Source organism: Helianthus annuus, chromosome 13 (genome assembly GCF_002127325.2).
Source record: "Helianthus annuus cultivar XRQ/B chromosome 13, HanXRQr2.0-SUNRISE, whole genome shotgun sequence".
Taxonomy (NCBI): domain Eukaryota; kingdom Viridiplantae; phylum Streptophyta; class Magnoliopsida; order Asterales; family Asteraceae; genus Helianthus; species Helianthus annuus.
The window spans coordinates 111,059,876-111,078,864 of record NC_035445.2 but is presented as its reverse complement, the minus strand read 5'-3'; the positions used below and the strand labels follow the sequence as shown (position 1 = coordinate 111,078,864).

Below are 18,989 nucleotides of genomic sequence, written 5' to 3'. Positions count from 1 at the left end.
AATTTAATAAGCTAAAATAAAAAAAGAAAGAAAAATTATGATTGGTTGAAAAGGTTGGCCCATCAACCACACCTTCTCACGCCCGTTAGTAGCATAAGCAAGCGCCCCATAATGCCTCTTATCACGCCCCTTCACTTGCACATCATGGGGTGTTAACCCATAACACATAGCCATATAATGAGCATACAGGTCTTGTTCGTAGAGTATTTTTAATTTTTTGTGTATTCGTATAATATAGTGTTTGAAAACGTACACATGACACCTAGTGGCGACATGGTGTTTGATATAGCACAACACCACTAGGGTGATTTTTTGTTGGTGGTGTCTAGATGAGCGTTTGGAATTCATACGAGAACAAATTGAAAAGTGGTGGGTCTCTCTTTTTCTCTCTCTCTCTCTCTCTCTCACACACATATATATATTTAAAAGGCGTTTGAAAGTGGATGTAGCATTGGAGAGGACATAGGATTGTTTTAAATATATGTAGAAATTTGATAGGGAAGCTAATATAACGACGTTTTAAGATACGTTTGAAAGTGGATGCACCGGAGATGGTCTTATACAATAACACATATAATTGTTTGCAACAATTTGGTTAGTTTGAAACTATAGAACTTTACTCATATATATGAAGTCAATTTTAAAGTGTTTATTATGGTAAATTTATTATATTTGATTTGTAGATTATGTGTTTTAGGCTAGCTAGCATAATCAAATACAATTTATAAAGCAGAGGTTCAAGCTCGTTTTTAAAATACACACAATTTAGGCTTGGACTAGAACTCGTTTAAGTTTTACTTGATTCGGGTTTGAGCGAGCCAATATCAAGCAGCCCACGAGTGGCTGAGATTTGTTTTATCACTATCAAATACTTTATCACTATCATATATTTTCTAACTATAGCGAAACCAAAAAACAATTCATGCAAAAACAGATTAGGAGTTTGAGGACCAAATCTGAAATTTTATAACTAGATGGGTTATTATCAAAATGTCAAGCAGTAAGTAACCAACCTGTTGGAAAGAGCATTGTGAAAGTAGTAACTAAACAACCCCATGTCTGTTCACTTTTCAAAGCTGGCCATGATAACACGACACCACAATAGGTATACATGACTTTTCACATGTACTTCTCTCAACAAAACACCCCTAAGGTGTAATGGGAGACGGGTCCATTTTCGATATAGCCACATAGTTCAAAGGAGCCACAGGCCTCGGGTTGTCCCTCTTCACTGACCTTGGCCCACTTTGATTTATAGATAACCGTCTATTAAGACCTCCATTTAGGGCCGCGTTTACACGTGGACCCAACACCTTCTTCGAGCTACTAACGGGCCGTAAAGGACTAGGTTTTGTACCAAACATGGCTTCTTGCTCTGCGTTCAACTGTTCATTAAATTTCTTCTGATCCTGTAGTCATAGTTTCAGAAATAAAGTGAGTTATAAATGCTTGAGAAATATTTTTTTTATAAGTGGCGGAAATACCAAAACTAACCCGCATCCGTCTTTTCTCTTCTTCTCTGTCATGTCTCATCACAACATATTTGTCCAGCATGGTGAGAAGCGGTTCACCGTCATAAGCAAAAGCCATTCCATGTTCTTCTTCCCATGTTCGGGTTTTGGCAACCAATGTGTCAACAAGACCTGCATACAGGCCATACGGGTCAACTGAATATTAGCTTAAAAAGAAACAGGTTAGCAGTCACACAGAGGGTATTTATAAATTATAATGCATAAAATCACCTGAATTGATTTTTTTAAGTATGTTTTTTATTTTTGTAAGCATAGTTTATTATCTATGTAGCCTTGAGTAAATGGTAAAGATCTAAGTTGTCCAAAAAGGTCGTTAAATTCTCTTAAACACCAAAGTAAATAATATTTGCCTATCGGTTACCTGGGATTTTGCTGACCAAAATTCGGGCCTTTTCAGCCCGCTTGAGATTTAAGTGTGCACCTCTGCTTCCATTGTACCTGTTTTCATCCTGTCACACATATTTCAAACCATCAAAAATGGAATTCTATGAAGATTAATGTTAAAGTTATCAAGCTACAGTAAGGTATACAGGTCGTGATTCTGACCCTTTGAATGGTCAAACAGCTAAAATAAATAGTTAGTCAAACGGGTCAGAACCCAGACGTCACCAAAAACACTTTTTAAGGCACAAAACATTCCTAATTATCTTACTCTACAAATAATTTTTTAACCTGAACAGCATGGCTTCTTTGATCATTTTTAATTACTTACTATTTATAAATAGAAAATAAAATTTGGGAAATAAAATGTTTCCGGTCAGTCAACCGGACCCATACAAGAGTTGAAAGACTAACCATGTTGTAATCCTCAAGCCAACTCTCTTCTTCACAAGCTAACATCCACTTATCTACTTTATCCAATATATCTTTTCTACTAAGAGCTTCTTCTTTTGCTTTAGCGATCTGCGCATCCATGTCAGCTAACAGCTTAGAAGGTTCAACATTCCCAGATTCAATCATTGCCACAGTTTTCTCCCTAGCAGCCTTCATGTCGATCTCGATGTGTGCGCGCGCAAATATCTCTTCAAGGTCCCCTTGCTTCTTAAGAGCAATCTCTTTCATTCTGCTAGCTTTTAGCTGATCCAGTCTTTCAACTTCCACCTCAGCCTTGAGAATGAAAAAGAAAATGTCGATGATTAACAATAGGTATCTACTTTATACTATATTATTATATTTTTATTCTAAGATACCTGTTCAATCAAATACAGTGCAAGAGCCCCTGGGGCTGTCACATCATCAACTGAAGATGAGATGTTGCAGGTAAGATGATCAAACAACCTTCTTTCTTCTTCAGATGTATCCATCAAATTCCAAAGTGCGATTAGCTGAGCTGCAAGATCTTGATGCTGAAGATGGCAAGAAACTTTTAATGTTTAGGCCATAAACAATGGAAGAAGAAATTTCACAAAGTTAGTTAGAGGATATAAAAGTGACAAAATCTATGGGTTGGGTGGGTTGTGTATATGATCAAAACTTCTAAATTTTAGTTTCGGGCAGACCCATAAACACCTTTTCTTTTTTTGGGATGTATAAATAAGTAACATGCTAAACATGACTAAACAGCTATATGATTACAATGATAAAACCGAATTGACCCGTTCAACCCGTTTTCAGTTTAGCTAATTAATAAAATCTGCTCATTTGACCGACCAAAAGGATCTAAGAAGTGAAAGTTTAGGACTTTCAAAAGAAATGAAGTAATGTGAAAGTGTATAGTGTATACCTTGCGTAACCTTTGCTTCTTAACTTCTTCTAAAGATACATCAGACTTCGCAAGCCTCGCTAATGTGTCATTGCTAATGCTTTTAGATTGCGCACCTGTGGCATCAATCAAGCTAGGATGGACATCTTTAAGTGTACTATAAAAATCAATCCCAAGTACACCACACATATCATGTAATTTGTTCACAAATTCAAGAACTTTGTCCAATCTCTGGCTCTGCAAAACAGAACTCAGTATTTATCACCACATATACAAAAGTACCTGTATATATTCTTTGCTCAATAGACGACAGACAAAGTAAAAATATATATTTTATATAAAAATGGAAATAGACGAGTCAAAAGTCACTTAAAGTGCATTCAAACAAATAAAACCTTCTCAGTCATTTCATACAAAATGTTATATCATTATTCAAACAATATAGTTTTTGTAATCCTACTTAACATTTTCATTACCTTTTCTTTATGAAGTTCTTGAAGATGATCATGAAATTCTTTCAACTTCTTCAAGGATAGATCAGATTCATCAACTTTAAAGCTTTGTGTAAGTTTATCACTCCCTGCAATTTCCACACATATTTTCTGAATTTGTGTCTGCACATCTGAAAACTGTTTTATCCTTTCTTCCTTCTGCATCCACAATTGTTCTAGAGCCGGTGCAACAGCAGCAAGACGTGCTTTGATGGTTCCCGAAGCCTTGTCAGGCTGCAATTACACCACAAAAAAGTTAAAAAACGAACACGAAAAATAAATCGATGGGGCCCACTACCCACAATGTTAATAGATGATTTCTCTCCTAGAGATGCAAGAAGGGCGTTGACTTCACGGTTAGCATCTGCCAATGCTTGAAGAAGATGAGCCTTTGACTTTGCAGCCTGGTCAACTTTCCTTTTATACACATTTAAACACTCTTGTTCTAACTGAAGAAGCATCTTATCTCTTTCCTGATCACTTTCTCCAACTTCATCCCATATTTTCTACATCAACACAAAACAGGTTCAACACATCAAACAACAATTACGAAAGAAAACGACATATGACGCTCTTAATGTGGAAAATAACATATAACTAGAGTTAAATAAGTCCCACCTGCAATTGAAGTAGTAAAGATCCACAAGTTGTTTCTGCAAGAAGCGGATTATGAACATCATCCACTGCCATCTAGAAACCTATAAAGAAGACAACAAGTATAAATAACCAAATCTACCAAAAGTCAAAAAAAAATTACCAAAAGCCAAACTACTTTGTTCAAGCTAGCAATATATATAGCATCTGATAATAAGTTGCATGAATCAAAATTCTCTAAGTTACAGATAAAGTTTATCAACACATCAAGCAGCAATGAACTCAATTATTCATGAGACAAAAAGTATAAATGTACCAAGAGTTAACTATTTTGTTCAAACTAGCATTAAATTTCGAATCTGAAAATGATTTTCATAAATCAAAATTCATATAGTTAGAGGTCAACTATTTGTATATCAGTATAGAACAACCAAACAACATACAAGTAAACATTAAGCAGCAACTGTTCTAAACTCAGAAGTCAAATATCATCAAGAACAAACAGAGTATACTCTCACAGTACACAATCATCTCATAATCACTTACAGCAATACAACACTTTATTAGCACCAATTTCAAGCAAAAACTAGAACAGAGTATAGTCAAAAGTACACAATCATATCAAAATCGCACAAAAACTAGCACATTTGTACACAAAACGAATCAAACAAGTAACACAAACACTTAATTAGGGTTTTATCGAACTTCAGACTTAATAAATCACAAAACGAGTACCAATTTCAAGTGGAAACAAGAACAGAGTGTGATAAAAGTACAGAATCATATGAAAATTGCACAAGAAACTAGTGGATTTTGAGAGATAATGAAAAAATTTAGATATACTTACAGCTATACAACACTTGATTAGGGTTTAGTTTTGTGGATTGAGAGAAAAAGAACAGAGCGTGTTTGTGAAAAATGAAAATGAAAATTAAAATGTAGTCGTTTCAGTTATAAAACGTTCTTGATTGTTTTCCTTTTTTTGAAATGGAATATTTAATTGCAATTAAAGTGGTTGGTTTTTTTTTCTTCTACTTTCTATAAATACAAAAAAAATGTAAGTTTTTTTATGTTAAAAAAATTATTATATAACCTTATAGAATCATCAACCTGCTAAATAAAATCGTTTCATTCTGCTACCCAAAAGAAAAAAATAGATTTTTTAGGTATAAGAATTTATACCTATCACGTGTTATAATTAAGTGAGGCTTAAATTATTTTTTTGATTTATTTTAGTTAATCTTTCGTATTCTATTTCTTAATATTAAAAAAAACATAGATGGTAACAAAAACATGTATCCCGCTTTTCTTGTATGTAATTTTAATATTGTATATTATTTCAATATGTCGTTTTATAATTCGTAAAGTGTCATTACTAATCATTTGATATTTTTTTTATTTAACGAGTGTAATATACAAATTTCTAACCTGAAGTATAATAATACATTTGCTTAAACTACTTAATTTCTTAAGTTTAAGGATGAGAAAGTCATTAAATTAAACAAGTTAAATGAAATTAATAAGATGTTACTAATGGTTCTGGTGATAAGTTGAATATGATTTTATAGGAGACGGATACTATCTATCATACTATGAGATTTAGAAGTGAAAACTTTGAATTAATTACAAAATCCAAAACGGCTCCAAATAGTCAAGAACTAAACCTTTACATTTAATTGGTAATTAAATAATTTTAATATGAAAACCATTGTAGTATTTTAAAACAAAAGGAAAGACGCTCCATATCGGTGGAGAGCACATTTTATTCCGAGATAGTTTATGGAAAAGTTATTATTGTTTTATAACCAGGATATAAACTTCGTTTTCTTTCTAAATTGGGATCCCACCATTACATATCATGGGGATGGCAATGGGGCATTACACATGATAAGACATGGATGTTAGTGGGACGCGTTTTAGATGATTATTGATAATTTTAGTATGATATTTGGTTGTAAAACCATGTCTCATAACCATTGGATATGTTGAGTAATTATGCGTTGGGATTTCGAAATGCATGTTTTTTTTCCTTATCATTCTAACTTTTATATTAAACGTATGTTTTAACTACAACAAACTGAAAAAGTTTGAAATGTCTTACATATGTATAATTCATGATATATAAATCTATAAAGATAAGTTAATATACTTCGTATCATATTTGTATATAAATATGATATTATCAAATACATATTCCAAAGAAAAAATATGATTCAGGTAGACGGGGTATATATTTTTGAGTAATCGGGTGGGTATTATCTAATCCCATACGTGTTTCATGTCCGTCAAAAAAATTCTAAACTAATGCCATTCTTTGTCCCATTTGGAAATACCTGTCATGGATCTTTCGAGTTTCAGGTTTGTCCATTAGATTCTTGTTTGATTGTCATCCCTACATCTAGAAAAAGACAAATAACAAATGAAAACTATATCAGAACATGGGTCGATTGGGTCTACTAGATGAACTAAGGCTATGCGTTGTGGGTTAACAAAAAGTGTGTCACGTCACTGCTACGTGGGCAGTGAGATTTTAATTAACCCACCCTTCACAAGGTTGTTATGGTTTGACCATAAAATTATATAAAAGAAAGAGTAAACTGCCAAAATAGTCTCTGAGGTTTGGTCGTTTTTGCCACTTTAGTCCAAAACTCAAACCTTTTGAATCTGGGTCCATGTGGTTTCAAATTTGTTTCCATTTTCATCCAAAAGCAAAACCGGGTCAGATTTTTCAGTTAACATCCAGTTTTTTTGTCTTTTTCCTCCCTTTTAATAAAGGGCAAAATGGTCAGATTTTTTTAATTTGTTATAATAAAACGTTAAAAGACCATTTTGCCATTCATTAAAAGGGAGGAAAAAGACAAAAAACTGGATGTTAACGGAAAAATCTGACCAGATTTTGATTTTGGATAAAAATGACAACAAAATTGAAACCACAAGGATCCAGATTCAAAAGGTTTGAGTTTTAGACTAAAGTGGCAAAAACAACCAAACACCATGAACCATTTTGGCAGTTTACTCTAAAAGATAAAGAAAATTGGTGATTGGTTGATCAAATTATATAAAGAAAATATAGACTTCAATAATGACTTTGAAAAATTTGACGATATCCAATATACATGTATCATACAAGTATGCCATGCACATTTATTTGACTAGACATAAAAGCACACTGTTACTCAAACCCAAAATGTTGGAGGTGTAATTTTAATATGTTAGACAAACTATTGTAATATGTTATAAACTTGTGCGCCAAAACACACAACACTGGGTCAACGTGCAAAGTTTAACGCACCATTGTACATGTTTGAAACCAATTGCAACACTATAGTAACACTGCAACTTTGACACACTATTCTAAAGGCTGTAGTAACCTTGCAATGTTTGACACGCGATTCTAAAGTTTTGAGCGTATCGTTGTATATTTTTTGCACATTGCTATAAACTTTTGCATCAAAACCAATTACAACATTGGAGCAACATTGCAATCTTTGCTGTCTTGTTCTAAAGGTTTGGAGCCACATTGCATACAAACTAATTTTAAGTAGAGAACTACGAGAATCACACAAACATATATAGTATATACATAATGTTTTTTCCGTGATACATAAGACGTTTATGTAGCAATGAACAAGTATCATGGTCTGAGTGTTGAACGCCAACACATTATCACGATTTCATACACTTCAGCCATTGAATCTGTTATGTATGTCATTATTTGTACACAACTCGTCTTCTATGCATTGAGCGTCACATGAATATTCGAACAATACATAGCATAATACGTAGCTAAGATGAACTAAAGAAAGGTTCTTAGTACGCAATGGTTTAGAAGAAGAACTTAGTTTTTAAGGTTGTTTGAAAAAAAATACATTACAGATACATATACAAAACTAGCCGTTTAGATGTTTTTTTCAGAAATTACAACGAAAAAATCTTCGGGTGCCAAGTAATATACTTATTTATTTATCTTCTCTGCTACAAAGGTTCTTGTTCATTTACCGACATTCTAGCTAAGCTACACTTGCCTCCAAAGCTTGATCAGATAGATGTACCTGTGACCAAAAATATTTGTTTGGCTGCTGTTGTTTCTTCATTCGGTTACATACTTAATATCCGCTTGTTCTCTCAACCATTCAAGCACTTTTGCTCCCTCTAATACCTCTTGCACCTAACAACAACAATTGATGAAAAGACAATGCATATAAATTCATCAAGAAAATAGGGTGGGAACCTAGATATTAAGATTCTACAATTCAATATAATTTATATTTTGGATACAATTCAGTTTTACACACACACACACACACAAAAAAAAAAAAAAAAAAAAAAAAAAAAAAAAAAAAAAACTGATAAAAAGTGTATATTTTGTTTTTTATTAAATATTATAAATTATTAGAGAAAAACTAAATTATATCTCGAATAAAACTGTAGAAATAAAAAATTTATATATGAATTTAGGTGAAAGAGAAACCTGGGTTTATCATAAATTAAAATCTACAAAACATGAAGATGGTTATTTAATCACCTGAAAAAAGAAATATTTAAAAACTTATGCGACAAAAGAAAAACAAAATTTTCATTGAACAAGTAAAATACCTGCTCTTGAATGCTTTCCTCATCATAATCCTGCTTGTGTTTTTTGAACTCTGCAACCGAGCTCTCAACCTCTTTCACAATCTCATCAGTTGAAACCTGTGAAAAATCAAATTTTTGGGTAACTTATCATTAGTTCAACACACATTTTTTTTTACTATTCACTTATTTATTAAAAAACGTGCACCCTCCGCAGGACACAAATTTGTGTTTTACCAGATATCCAGGGAATATACTAACTAGGCAGTCAATAGCGGTGGGATAGTGGTTATGAGGCTCTTCCAAAATAGCGGAACCGCTATTGACCGATACCATTATTTTGGATGCTTTGGTCGTGGACTGGGAGGAAGATTTTATGGCTTACAATTAGATCATGTTTCAAATATTGCCACTTTTGAGTTTTAACTTTTGATATCACTATTAATATTCTATATGTTTTACACTTTTACGTTTTACATCTTACTATACTAATAAATAAAAATCTTTTTTGGACACATGTCACTTCCTGGTGTTTTCTCATCTTATTTTCCTGGTTATCTTTCATATTAAACAATAATAATTTTAAACAAAATATTAGATAAGAATAAATATTTAGATAAGAATAAACATTTGTTTTTATTGTGATCATATTAAATAACAATAATAATAATTATAGTAATTTTAAACAAAAAATTAGATAAGAATATGAACGTTTGTTTTATTATGATCATAGTAGATAACGAGTTTTTTAAAGATATATCTTTTTTATTGATTATTATATAAGATTACATTTATGCAAAATAAAAAAAAAAAACAAAGTTAAATGTTACAATAATAAATAGTACATCAATGTTCATTTTTAAAATATAAATCTTGATGAATATTTGTCTTAACATATGACATTATAATTTATTCAACATGTGCAATATACGATTTTTTAAAGATATAACTTTTTTTATTATTTAGTATATAAAATTACATTTATGCAACTTGTGTAATACACGGGGTTCTAACCTAGTATGTACATATATAAATTCTACATGATATTAAATTACCGATATTCCACCACGATAACCTATATCTCAAATATCGGCCCTTGACCGCTATTTAATTTTGGACCGTTATAACTGCATAGTATTTCCTATTGGATACTTATTATTATGTGTGTATTAACATTTTATGATTTGTTAAGGTTTTATTAGATTCTAAAGGTTGTGCAGAGGGTTCAATTTCAAATATTAACATAAGAATTTAAGAACGGGTGTGAGATTTAAAAACATGCACCTGCAGATTTTCACGTTTAAAGATGTCTCCAACAGCAAGATTCTGCTTGATAATATTTTCTATATTCTCCCTCTGGTTTTCCAAGTATTCTCTTACGGCTTTGGGGCTTGAAAGCGTTGCTATTTGCTCTTCATTCAGTTTCATGTTTGCCTACATGTACATTTGACTTTTTCAGGTCAAAGGGAATTTATCTAGCCCCATTTAACTACCTATCACTACAATAAAAGAATCATTTCCGAGAGAAAAACTCGTCTCGATAGTGTTATGTTATTAGACCTGTATTTGTAGTAGTTTGGCTCCGTAAAGCTGCCTGCCTTGTTCTTCAAACAGCGTTTGAGGAATTTCAACTTGAACCATCTGGAAAAAACTTATTAATATGGATGAAAATATAATTATTAGTTAATTCTTGTAGACGCTTAAACACCTGTCGAAGCTGGTCAAGAATTGCGTTGTCGGTTGCTTGATCTTTAGCTGTTTGCTCCAGTTCTATACATCTCTCCAACAAGGACTCCTTAACCTGAAAATCCAAACATCCAAAAAAAAAACATGCTGGATGAGGTTAAGTATTTGTAAAGGTGGAAAATTGGGCGGGCCCCAAACAGTTTTTGCTCATATTAAAATTTTTTAATTATATGAGTAAAATGTCATTTTCGTCCCTGAGGTTTGGCCAACTTTGCGACTTTCGTCCAAAGGTTTGTTTTTCCGCACCTGGATCCGAAAGGTTTAAAATCTTGCCATTTTCACCCAGCTCGTTAACTCCATCCATTTTATCCGTTAAGTCAGGGGTGTTTTTGTCTTTTTTGTTCACTTAAAGGGAAATTCGGTCTTTTTCACTTTATGTACAAGCATTTAGCATAATGTACAAGTATTCAAAAGACCGAATTGCCCTTTAAGTGAACAAAAAGGACAAAAACACCCCTGACTTAACGGAGAAAATGGATGGAATTAACGAGCTGGATGAAAATGGCAAGATTTCAAACCTTTTGGATCCAAATGCGGAAAAACAAACCTTTGGACAAAAATGGCAAAATTGGCCAAACCTCAGGGACGAAATGGCATTTTAATCTAATTAAATACTTGAAACGTTAGTTATGATAACAGAAAAAAAATATTATAACGACTAACCTGGTCGATTGTGGTGCAGCCAGGAAAAAGCTTATCAGCAATGGCATCATTCATTTCTGGTAATTCTCGATAAAATAGTTCTTTACATTCAACCTAGCAATAAATCAAACAGAAATATAAACATTTCTCTACATTTTCACTACGGCTTTACAGGAGAAAACTTACCGTAAATTGACATGGTAGACCGCGTAAATCTTCTTGTTTCCACGTATCTGGAAACACGAGCGGGAAAGTTTTTGTTTCACCTCCTTGAATTCCGATTATTGCGTCGAGAAAACCGGGAACAACTCGATCTCCGTCTTCTGTATCAAATTGGAAACCTGCAGATCCGAAGAACATGACGTTGTTTGACTAAAAAGGTCAAAGGAATAAAGTTTGACTTATGAAAGTGGATGAATATTGAATATACCTTTACTCTCTGCAGCTGGAACGTTTTTTGCTTCTGCTCCGTCTTGTTCCACTGTTGTTGCCGATATATCTAGGACCGTTACATCACCTATCTATGGAAGATGTCATTTACTCGATTTGAACTCATCTCTAACTTTCGTTTATTAGTTACGGTCAATACAAGCGGGTCAGGTTGGGTTGACTCGCAAACGAACCAAACTTTCAACGAACAATTCATGAACCGTTCAACGGAAAGTTCGTTTGTGTCATTCATTTAATAAATGAACACGAACAAGAAATTCCGTTCATTTAGTTTTAGTTAAAGGAACGAACATGAACAGAGGCCGTGTTCGTTCATTTATGTTCGTGAATGTTTGGAAACGTGTTCGTTTGTGTTCATTTGTATTCATTTGTTTAGTTACGGCCAATACAAGCGGGGTCAAGTTGGGTTGACTCGCAAACGAACCAAACTTTCAACGAACAATTCATGAACCGTTCAACGGAAAGTTCGTTTGTGTTCATTCATTTAATAAATGAACACGAACAAGAAATTTCGTTCGTTTAGTTTAGTTAAAGGAACGAACATGAACAGAGGCCTCGTTCGTTCATTTATGTTCATGAATGTTCGGAAACGTGTTCGTTTGTGTTCATTTGTATCCGTTTGTGTGTAGGGTTTTTAACTTTATTTATATATTTTCGTTTGTGGGTAGATGCCGATTTTATTTGAAATTTAATTATGTTCGTTTGTGTTCATAACGTTTGTTAGTGTTTGTGTTCATGAACGTTCGTTTGTGTTTGGTACCTAAAATTAACGAACTAACGCGGAAAAGTTGACTTCCTTAATGAACGAACACGAACAAAAAATCTGGTCCGGTAAGTGTTCATGAACACATGTATTTCCTTAACAAACGAGCACGAACAAGACCTTGTTCGTGTTCGTTTGGTTCATTTGCAGCCCTACATATCATAAAGTATTATGATAAATAACTAATGTGGTAGTTATGATAAAGAAAAATATTAAAATAACTAATTTTAAGAGTTAATTACTGTTTTCGTCCCTGTGGTTTGTCAAAAATCACTATTTCAGTCCATTAGTTTAAAAATTGCGATTTCAGTCCCTGTGGTTTCACTTTCCTAACCATTTCAGTCCCTGTACTTAACAAAATAATGGATTGAAATGGTTACGAAAGTTAAACCACAGGGACTGAAATGGTTGTAGAAGTGAAACCACAGGGACTGAAATCATAATTTTTAAACTAATGGACTGAAATAGTGATTTTTGACAAACCACAGGGACGAAAACAGTAATTAACTCTAATTTTAATCTTTAAATAAAGCATTTTAGGAGGTCGTAGAATTTACATTAGCTAAAAACTTATTAGAGAGAAAACACAACCCAAGGCGACTCATTCATAAGTAGACGGGTCCAAGTTGCCACCATTAAAAGATACAAATAGACCCATTTTATGTAACGAGATCTTGAACATTCTCTATAAGAATTAGAGGACCGACGGTTAAAAAATTAGAAAGAAGGACTTATGAAGCATCTAGTACCTGTAGTCCTCTATTTGTGACGATTCTCATTATACTTAGAGCCTTGTAACGACGCTTTAATTCTCGTTCAGCTGCTGTTTTTGCCTCTATTTCATTGTCAAGCTCAACCACAACCTTCAAATTCTTGTAGCCATCCTCTGGGACCCATTTCACTTCAGGTGCTACATCCACGATAATATCATACCTATAACCGCAACAAAAGATTCAAGAAAGAACATACACATACTTTTCAAAAGATGCCTGTCTTTACTCTTTACTTAACTAGAGTAAAGTACACAGATGGTCCCCTGTGGTTTACTAAAATTTTGGATTTGGTCCCTAGCTTTTTAAAAGTACACGGATGGTTCATATAGTTTGCATATTGTAACCGTAAGTCCCACGTCGGTTGAGGAGGAGAACAAAGCCTTCCTTATAAGGGGGTGGAAACCTTCTCTACCAAGACGCGTTTTGTCTGGGCGAGCAACTCGTCGGGTAAAAACAAAACCGTGAGTTCCTGGATAGGCAACCCATCGGGGGCAAAGCGGAAAATATCTTGGCACGATTTACTTGGGTTGTTACAGTAACACATTTAGACCTCAGCCAATAAATTTAAAGGTTTCAGCATGTCCAAGTTATGGACTAAATGTGTTACAAAGTGTAATCCGGTACTTTACTCATTTAACTATAAACATAGGAGCTTTGACATACCTTAGGGTGTTCGAAGAAGAATAGATTTTTTCCATCTCTGCAAATGTGCTCGTAATGCGGATCGAGTCCTTCAAAGCCCGCGACTCTATCTATGAAATAAGATGTTTGAGATTATAGCATAGTTATAATAGAGCTTGAATTGTACATGCACAAACATTTAGTAGAAAAAGTTTTGAGTAAAGTACACGAATGGTCCCCATGTTTTACCAAAATTTTGGATTTGGTCCCTAGCTTTTCAAAAGTACACGGATAGTCCATATGGTTTGCACTTTGTAACGCATTTAGTCCCTAGCCAACAAATCTAAAGGTTTTAGCAGGTCCAAGTTAAGGACTAAATGTGTTGCAAAGTGCAAACCACGAGGACCATCAATGTACTTCTGGAAAAATTGGGAACTAAATGCGTTACAAAATGCAAACCATAATGACCATCTGTGTATTTTTAGAAAGCTAGGAACCAAATCCAAATTTTTGGTACTTTACTCTTGTTTGTTTATAGTTTCTTAGATACTATGTGTGCAAACCGAAAAATTCGATAATTTTTTTATAAATGTGAGAACCCGTTATTGGTAAACTCATGGGACCCGGCTAATACCCGATGAATGTTACATTTTATGGCTTGTTGGTTTCTAGCTCATTAAACTGCATAGATATTTCTACATATAAAAGAGTAAAACGCCATTTTCGTCCTTGACGTTTGGTCAGTTTTGCAACTTTCGTCCAAAGGTTTGTTTCTTCGATTCTGGATCCAAAAGGTTTGAAATCTTGCCATTTTCATCCAGCTCGTTAACTCCATCAATTTTTCTCCTTTAAGTCAGGGGTATTTTTGTAATTTTACTTGTATTATCTCTGTTTTTTTAGTTAGTAAGGGTATTTTAAATGCTTGTACATAAAGTGAAAAAGACGGAATTGCCTTTTAAGTTAACTAAAAATGACGGAAATACCCCTGACTTAACGAAGAAAAATGGATGGAGTTAACGAGCCGGATGAAAATGGCAAGATTTCAAACCTTTTGGATCCAGATGCAGAAAAAACCTTTGGATGAAAGTCGCAAAACTGGCTAAACCTCAGGGACGAAAATGGCATTTTACTCTACATTTGAAACTTTTTATTTTCATTTCAGCATCTAAGCTTTTGAAAGTCTAAACAAGAAAAGCTACATACTGATGACATGGCATGTGGAAGAGTTCTCTTTAAAATAGCTTCAACAGCCGCCTTTTTAACATTGTCCTTCCCGATATAACTTACGAGAATGCTTTCTGGAACCTTCTTTCCGGGACGAAATCCTGGAACCTGAACGATAAGCAAAAAAACATTATAGAAACTGTTTTTGCGCTCGATATAAGAATACAGAGAAAATGAAGCCTGCAAAGGGGATTATGAACTTTAATTGCACCTTTGCCTTCTTCATGAACTCATTTATAACCCTTTTGTAACAATCGTCGCATACGATAGGTGGAACTTCTACGCTCAACCGAATCTGCAAGCTTCAAAGGTTAGAAAATGCAGAAAAAATGGCAGTTACAGAAACAATTAAGTGTACTTGCCAAATGAACAGCTATGTTTTGACTTTTGATGTCAAACTTCGTAGGTTTCAAATACAAACTATGGATTTAGTCTCTTATTCACCACCAAAATGATTTGATTGTACTATGGGTGTTCATAAACCGCTGAAACCAAAAAATTCGACCCATCTGCCGGTTTAAAATATTTGCGGTCTGGTTTAATAATTTGACGCTTTGAAACTAGCTGTGTAAACTGAATTGGCCGTTTAACATTTATTATTATTTTTTTCATTTTCGGAATATAAGTTACGTGTGTGTGTGTGTGTATATATATATAGAGAGGTCAGTTAACGTACAATTGGGCTTAACGTACGATGCGTACGCGATTAGAAATCCGCACGTTATAAACCTCAAAAGACTTCACAAACCCGGACATGTTCATAAACTCGCATGGGACTCACAAATTGGTTGTTCGCATGTTATATCTCAAAATCGCATGGCTTCGCAAACCCGGACATGTTAATAACTTGCATGGGACTCAGAAAATGGTTGTTCGCATGTTATATCTCAAAATCGCATGGTCATAAACTCGGTCTCACAAAACTCGGACAACCAAAATGTACAAAATCCGCATGTTATATTACTCAATCCGCATGTTATACACTAATCGCGTACGCGTCCTACGTTAAGGGATATTGTACAAGGGTGGGGTTCTAGAGTGAACACTAGTGTATTTGTGAACTGAGTGAACAAATCCTGACCATTGATTTACATCATCAAATCGTAAAATACACTAGTGTATTTTTATCATTAAATCATGACCATTGATTTACACTTGTGTATTGATAATCAAGGGCAATGATTAGTTCACTAGTGTTCACAATCAAGAGGGTTGTTCACAAATGAACCGAACCCTATATATATAGTGTGGGGTTCTAGAGTGAACACTAGTGTATTTGTGAACTGAGTGAATAAATCCTGACCATTGATTTACATCATCAAATCGTAAAACACACTAGTGTATTTTCATCATCAAATCGTAAAACACACTAGTGTATTTTCATCATCAAATCTTGACCATTGATTTATACTTGTGTATTGATAATCAAGGGCTAGGATTAGTTCACTAGTGTTCACAATCAAGGGGGTTGTTCACTAATGAACCTAAGTCTCTCTCTCTCTCTCTCTCTCTATATATATATATATATATATATATATAGAGTAAGGTTAACATACAAAAAGCCTTATCATACATCACGTAGGAGACAATGGTAACCGTTGGATCAGGAGTATAATCACGCATGGGACCACATAATCACGCATGGGACCACATAATCACGCATGGGTCTATAATCACGCACGTTCTATGATAATAACGCACGTTATATTTTTTGTCATGTATGTTAATGTAGGTTAAGCCTTGAAGTACATTATACTTTCTCTATATATATATATATATATATATATATATATATAGTGTGAGGTTCATTGGGGAACACTAAAAAAATGGGGAACAGTGGGGAACCGACTCAAACGAACTCCGATTGGACTCATTCCAGCGGCGTTGGAACCGTCTCGTCGAACCCTAACTAGGATCTCTTAACCCTAAACCCTAAACCCTAAATCCTAACCCCTAAACCCTAAATATATTAGGGTTTGGCTTTTAGGGTTTAGCTTTAGTGTTTAGGGTTTAGCTTTAGGGTTTAGCTATAGGGTTTACCTTTAGGTTTAGCCTTTAGGGTTTAGCTATTAGGGTTTATAGTTTAGATTTCACGGTTTAGCTTAACTTTTAGCCTTATTTTTTAACTTTAGGGTTTAGAGTTTAGAAGTTAGGATTTAGGGTTTAGGGTTAAGAGATCTTAGTTAGGGTTCGACGAGCCGGTTCCAACGGCGCTAGAATGAGTCCAATCGGAGTTCGTTTGAGCCCCCCCGTTGTTCCCCACTTTTTTAGTATTCCCCAATGAACCTTCCCCTATATATATATATATATATATATATATATATATATATATATAGGGAAAGTGTACTGTACAAATGCCTTTATCGTACATTACGTACGCTACAATCTCAGCCGTCAGATCATCTTCCCGCATTGTAAAATCGCATGTTGTTTTTTTATAACATTTTCGCATGTGATAATTTTGATGAAATAGCATGTTGTTTTTTTATAACAATTTTGCATGTGATAATTTTTTATGAATTCGCATGTTGTTTTTTTATACCAATTTCGCATGTGATAATTTTGATGAAATAGCATGTTGTTTTTTTGTAACAATTTCGCATGTGGTAATTTTGATGAAATCGCATGTTAAAAAACCAACATGCGAAATTGTTACAAAAAAACAACATGCGAATTCAATGCGGGAAGATGATCGGACGGCTGAGATTGTAGCGTACGTAATGTACGATAAAGGCATTTGTACGTTAACCTAACCCTATATATATATATATATATAATCCTTGTCATTTTTGAAGATCAATGTTAAATTTTTTCACAAGCATATTTCTGTGTTCCAAATTGTGAAAACCAGCCGGTTCAGTTTCTCTTTTTCAAAACCTTAGCACTTCAGTTCCTTTTTTTGTGTTAAAACCGGAAGGTAAACACCCCTAATTTTGTAGTGCTTATTTTAAAACAGGTGTCACTGGGGACTTTTAACAAACACTTGCAATGCATATAGACTATCAAGTATGAACCCAAAAACCCAACTCAATTCACTTACCCAAACACTAATTCATAAAATTCAAAAACCAACAACTCAATTCATCTAAAAATTCAGACATAATTCCATCAAACATCTCACCCTGCAATTCGGTTCTTGGGTTTCTTCAACAACAAGGTCCGCCGGCAGCGGGTCTTTTACGGTTTCGGTAACCGGTGGTGCGGCTGCAGCTCTTGCACAGATTGATAGCTTCCTTGGAGAATGAGATAAAGATAACTGATGATGGGTGCGAGAAGGGAAACGGGTGGTGGGTTTGAAGGAGTTTGGTAAAGAGATTGGGGGAGAAATGGTGAAGGGTTTTAAGTGGAATGATGTTGGAGAAGATGAAGTGCAGAACGCCATTGGTGCACAAAGGTTGTTTCAAGGTTTGTTGAAGATAGATAGGTCAATGGATAGGATACTAAAATATGGTTATCGGTTTTTTTTCCCCTACCAATCTTCTTTGTTTTTACTTTCTTTTTCTTTGTTTTTACTTTGTTTCAAAGGAGTTGGGCACTAGCGGTACCGGTTATGTTTTAGAAAAGGTAAAAATGTCATGTGCGAACAAAGAGTTTTATTAAAGTGGGTCTTCGACTAATGAATTTTCTTTAGAATTGATGAATGGTCGGGAAACCAACGCAACTTTGTTGGACGTTAAAAAAATATGACTTTATTATGATATTGGTAAATAATAAACGGTAATGGTAAAAAATGTAAATACATGAAGAATTTAAAAACCATACTTGTCTGAGAGGGGTTATTGGGTTGTTTTTAGTTTATACAAAACATTTTGTGAGTTGATAAACACATGAAAATACTAATAAGTTAATTTAAGAAATTAGGAAAAGAATGATATCGCT

General features: G+C 34.0%; 2 protein-coding genes across 2 annotated transcripts; both read right to left on the bottom strand.

Moving 5' to 3' along the window:
• Nucleotides 1-942: 942 nt before the first annotated feature.
• On the bottom strand, nucleotides 943-5,287 carry LOC110898987 (65-kDa microtubule-associated protein 1). Its single transcript, XM_022145845.2, has 10 exons — nucleotides 5,167-5,287; nucleotides 4,344-4,423; nucleotides 4,028-4,231; nucleotides 3,711-3,959; nucleotides 3,256-3,471; nucleotides 2,723-2,878; nucleotides 2,328-2,639; nucleotides 1,894-1,981; nucleotides 1,495-1,643; nucleotides 943-1,409 (listed from the first exon to the last, which is right to left on the bottom strand). Exons 2-10 carry the CDS (start codon nucleotides 4,413-4,415, stop codon nucleotides 1,149-1,151), a joined length of 1,707 nt encoding a protein of 568 aa, XP_022001537.1. The 5' UTR covers nucleotides 4,416-4,423; nucleotides 5,167-5,287; the 3' UTR covers nucleotides 943-1,148.
• A 2,839-nt stretch (nucleotides 5,288-8,126) lies between these two features.
• Nucleotides 8,127-18,671, bottom strand: LOC110898986 (trigger factor-like protein TIG, Chloroplastic). The gene is made up of 13 exons (XM_022145844.2): nucleotides 18,232-18,671; nucleotides 15,322-15,405; nucleotides 15,090-15,218; nucleotides 13,929-14,017; nucleotides 13,242-13,425; nucleotides 11,710-11,800; nucleotides 11,466-11,620; nucleotides 11,301-11,393; nucleotides 10,600-10,692; nucleotides 10,452-10,532; nucleotides 10,176-10,325; nucleotides 8,916-9,011; nucleotides 8,127-8,487 (listed from the first exon to the last, which is right to left on the bottom strand). The coding sequence occupies exons 1-13, from the start codon at nucleotides 18,490-18,492 to the stop codon at nucleotides 8,410-8,412; spliced, it is 1,584 nt and encodes a 527-aa protein (XP_022001536.1). The 5' UTR covers nucleotides 18,493-18,671; the 3' UTR covers nucleotides 8,127-8,409.
• Between the last annotated feature and the right edge of the window lie 318 nt (nucleotides 18,672-18,989).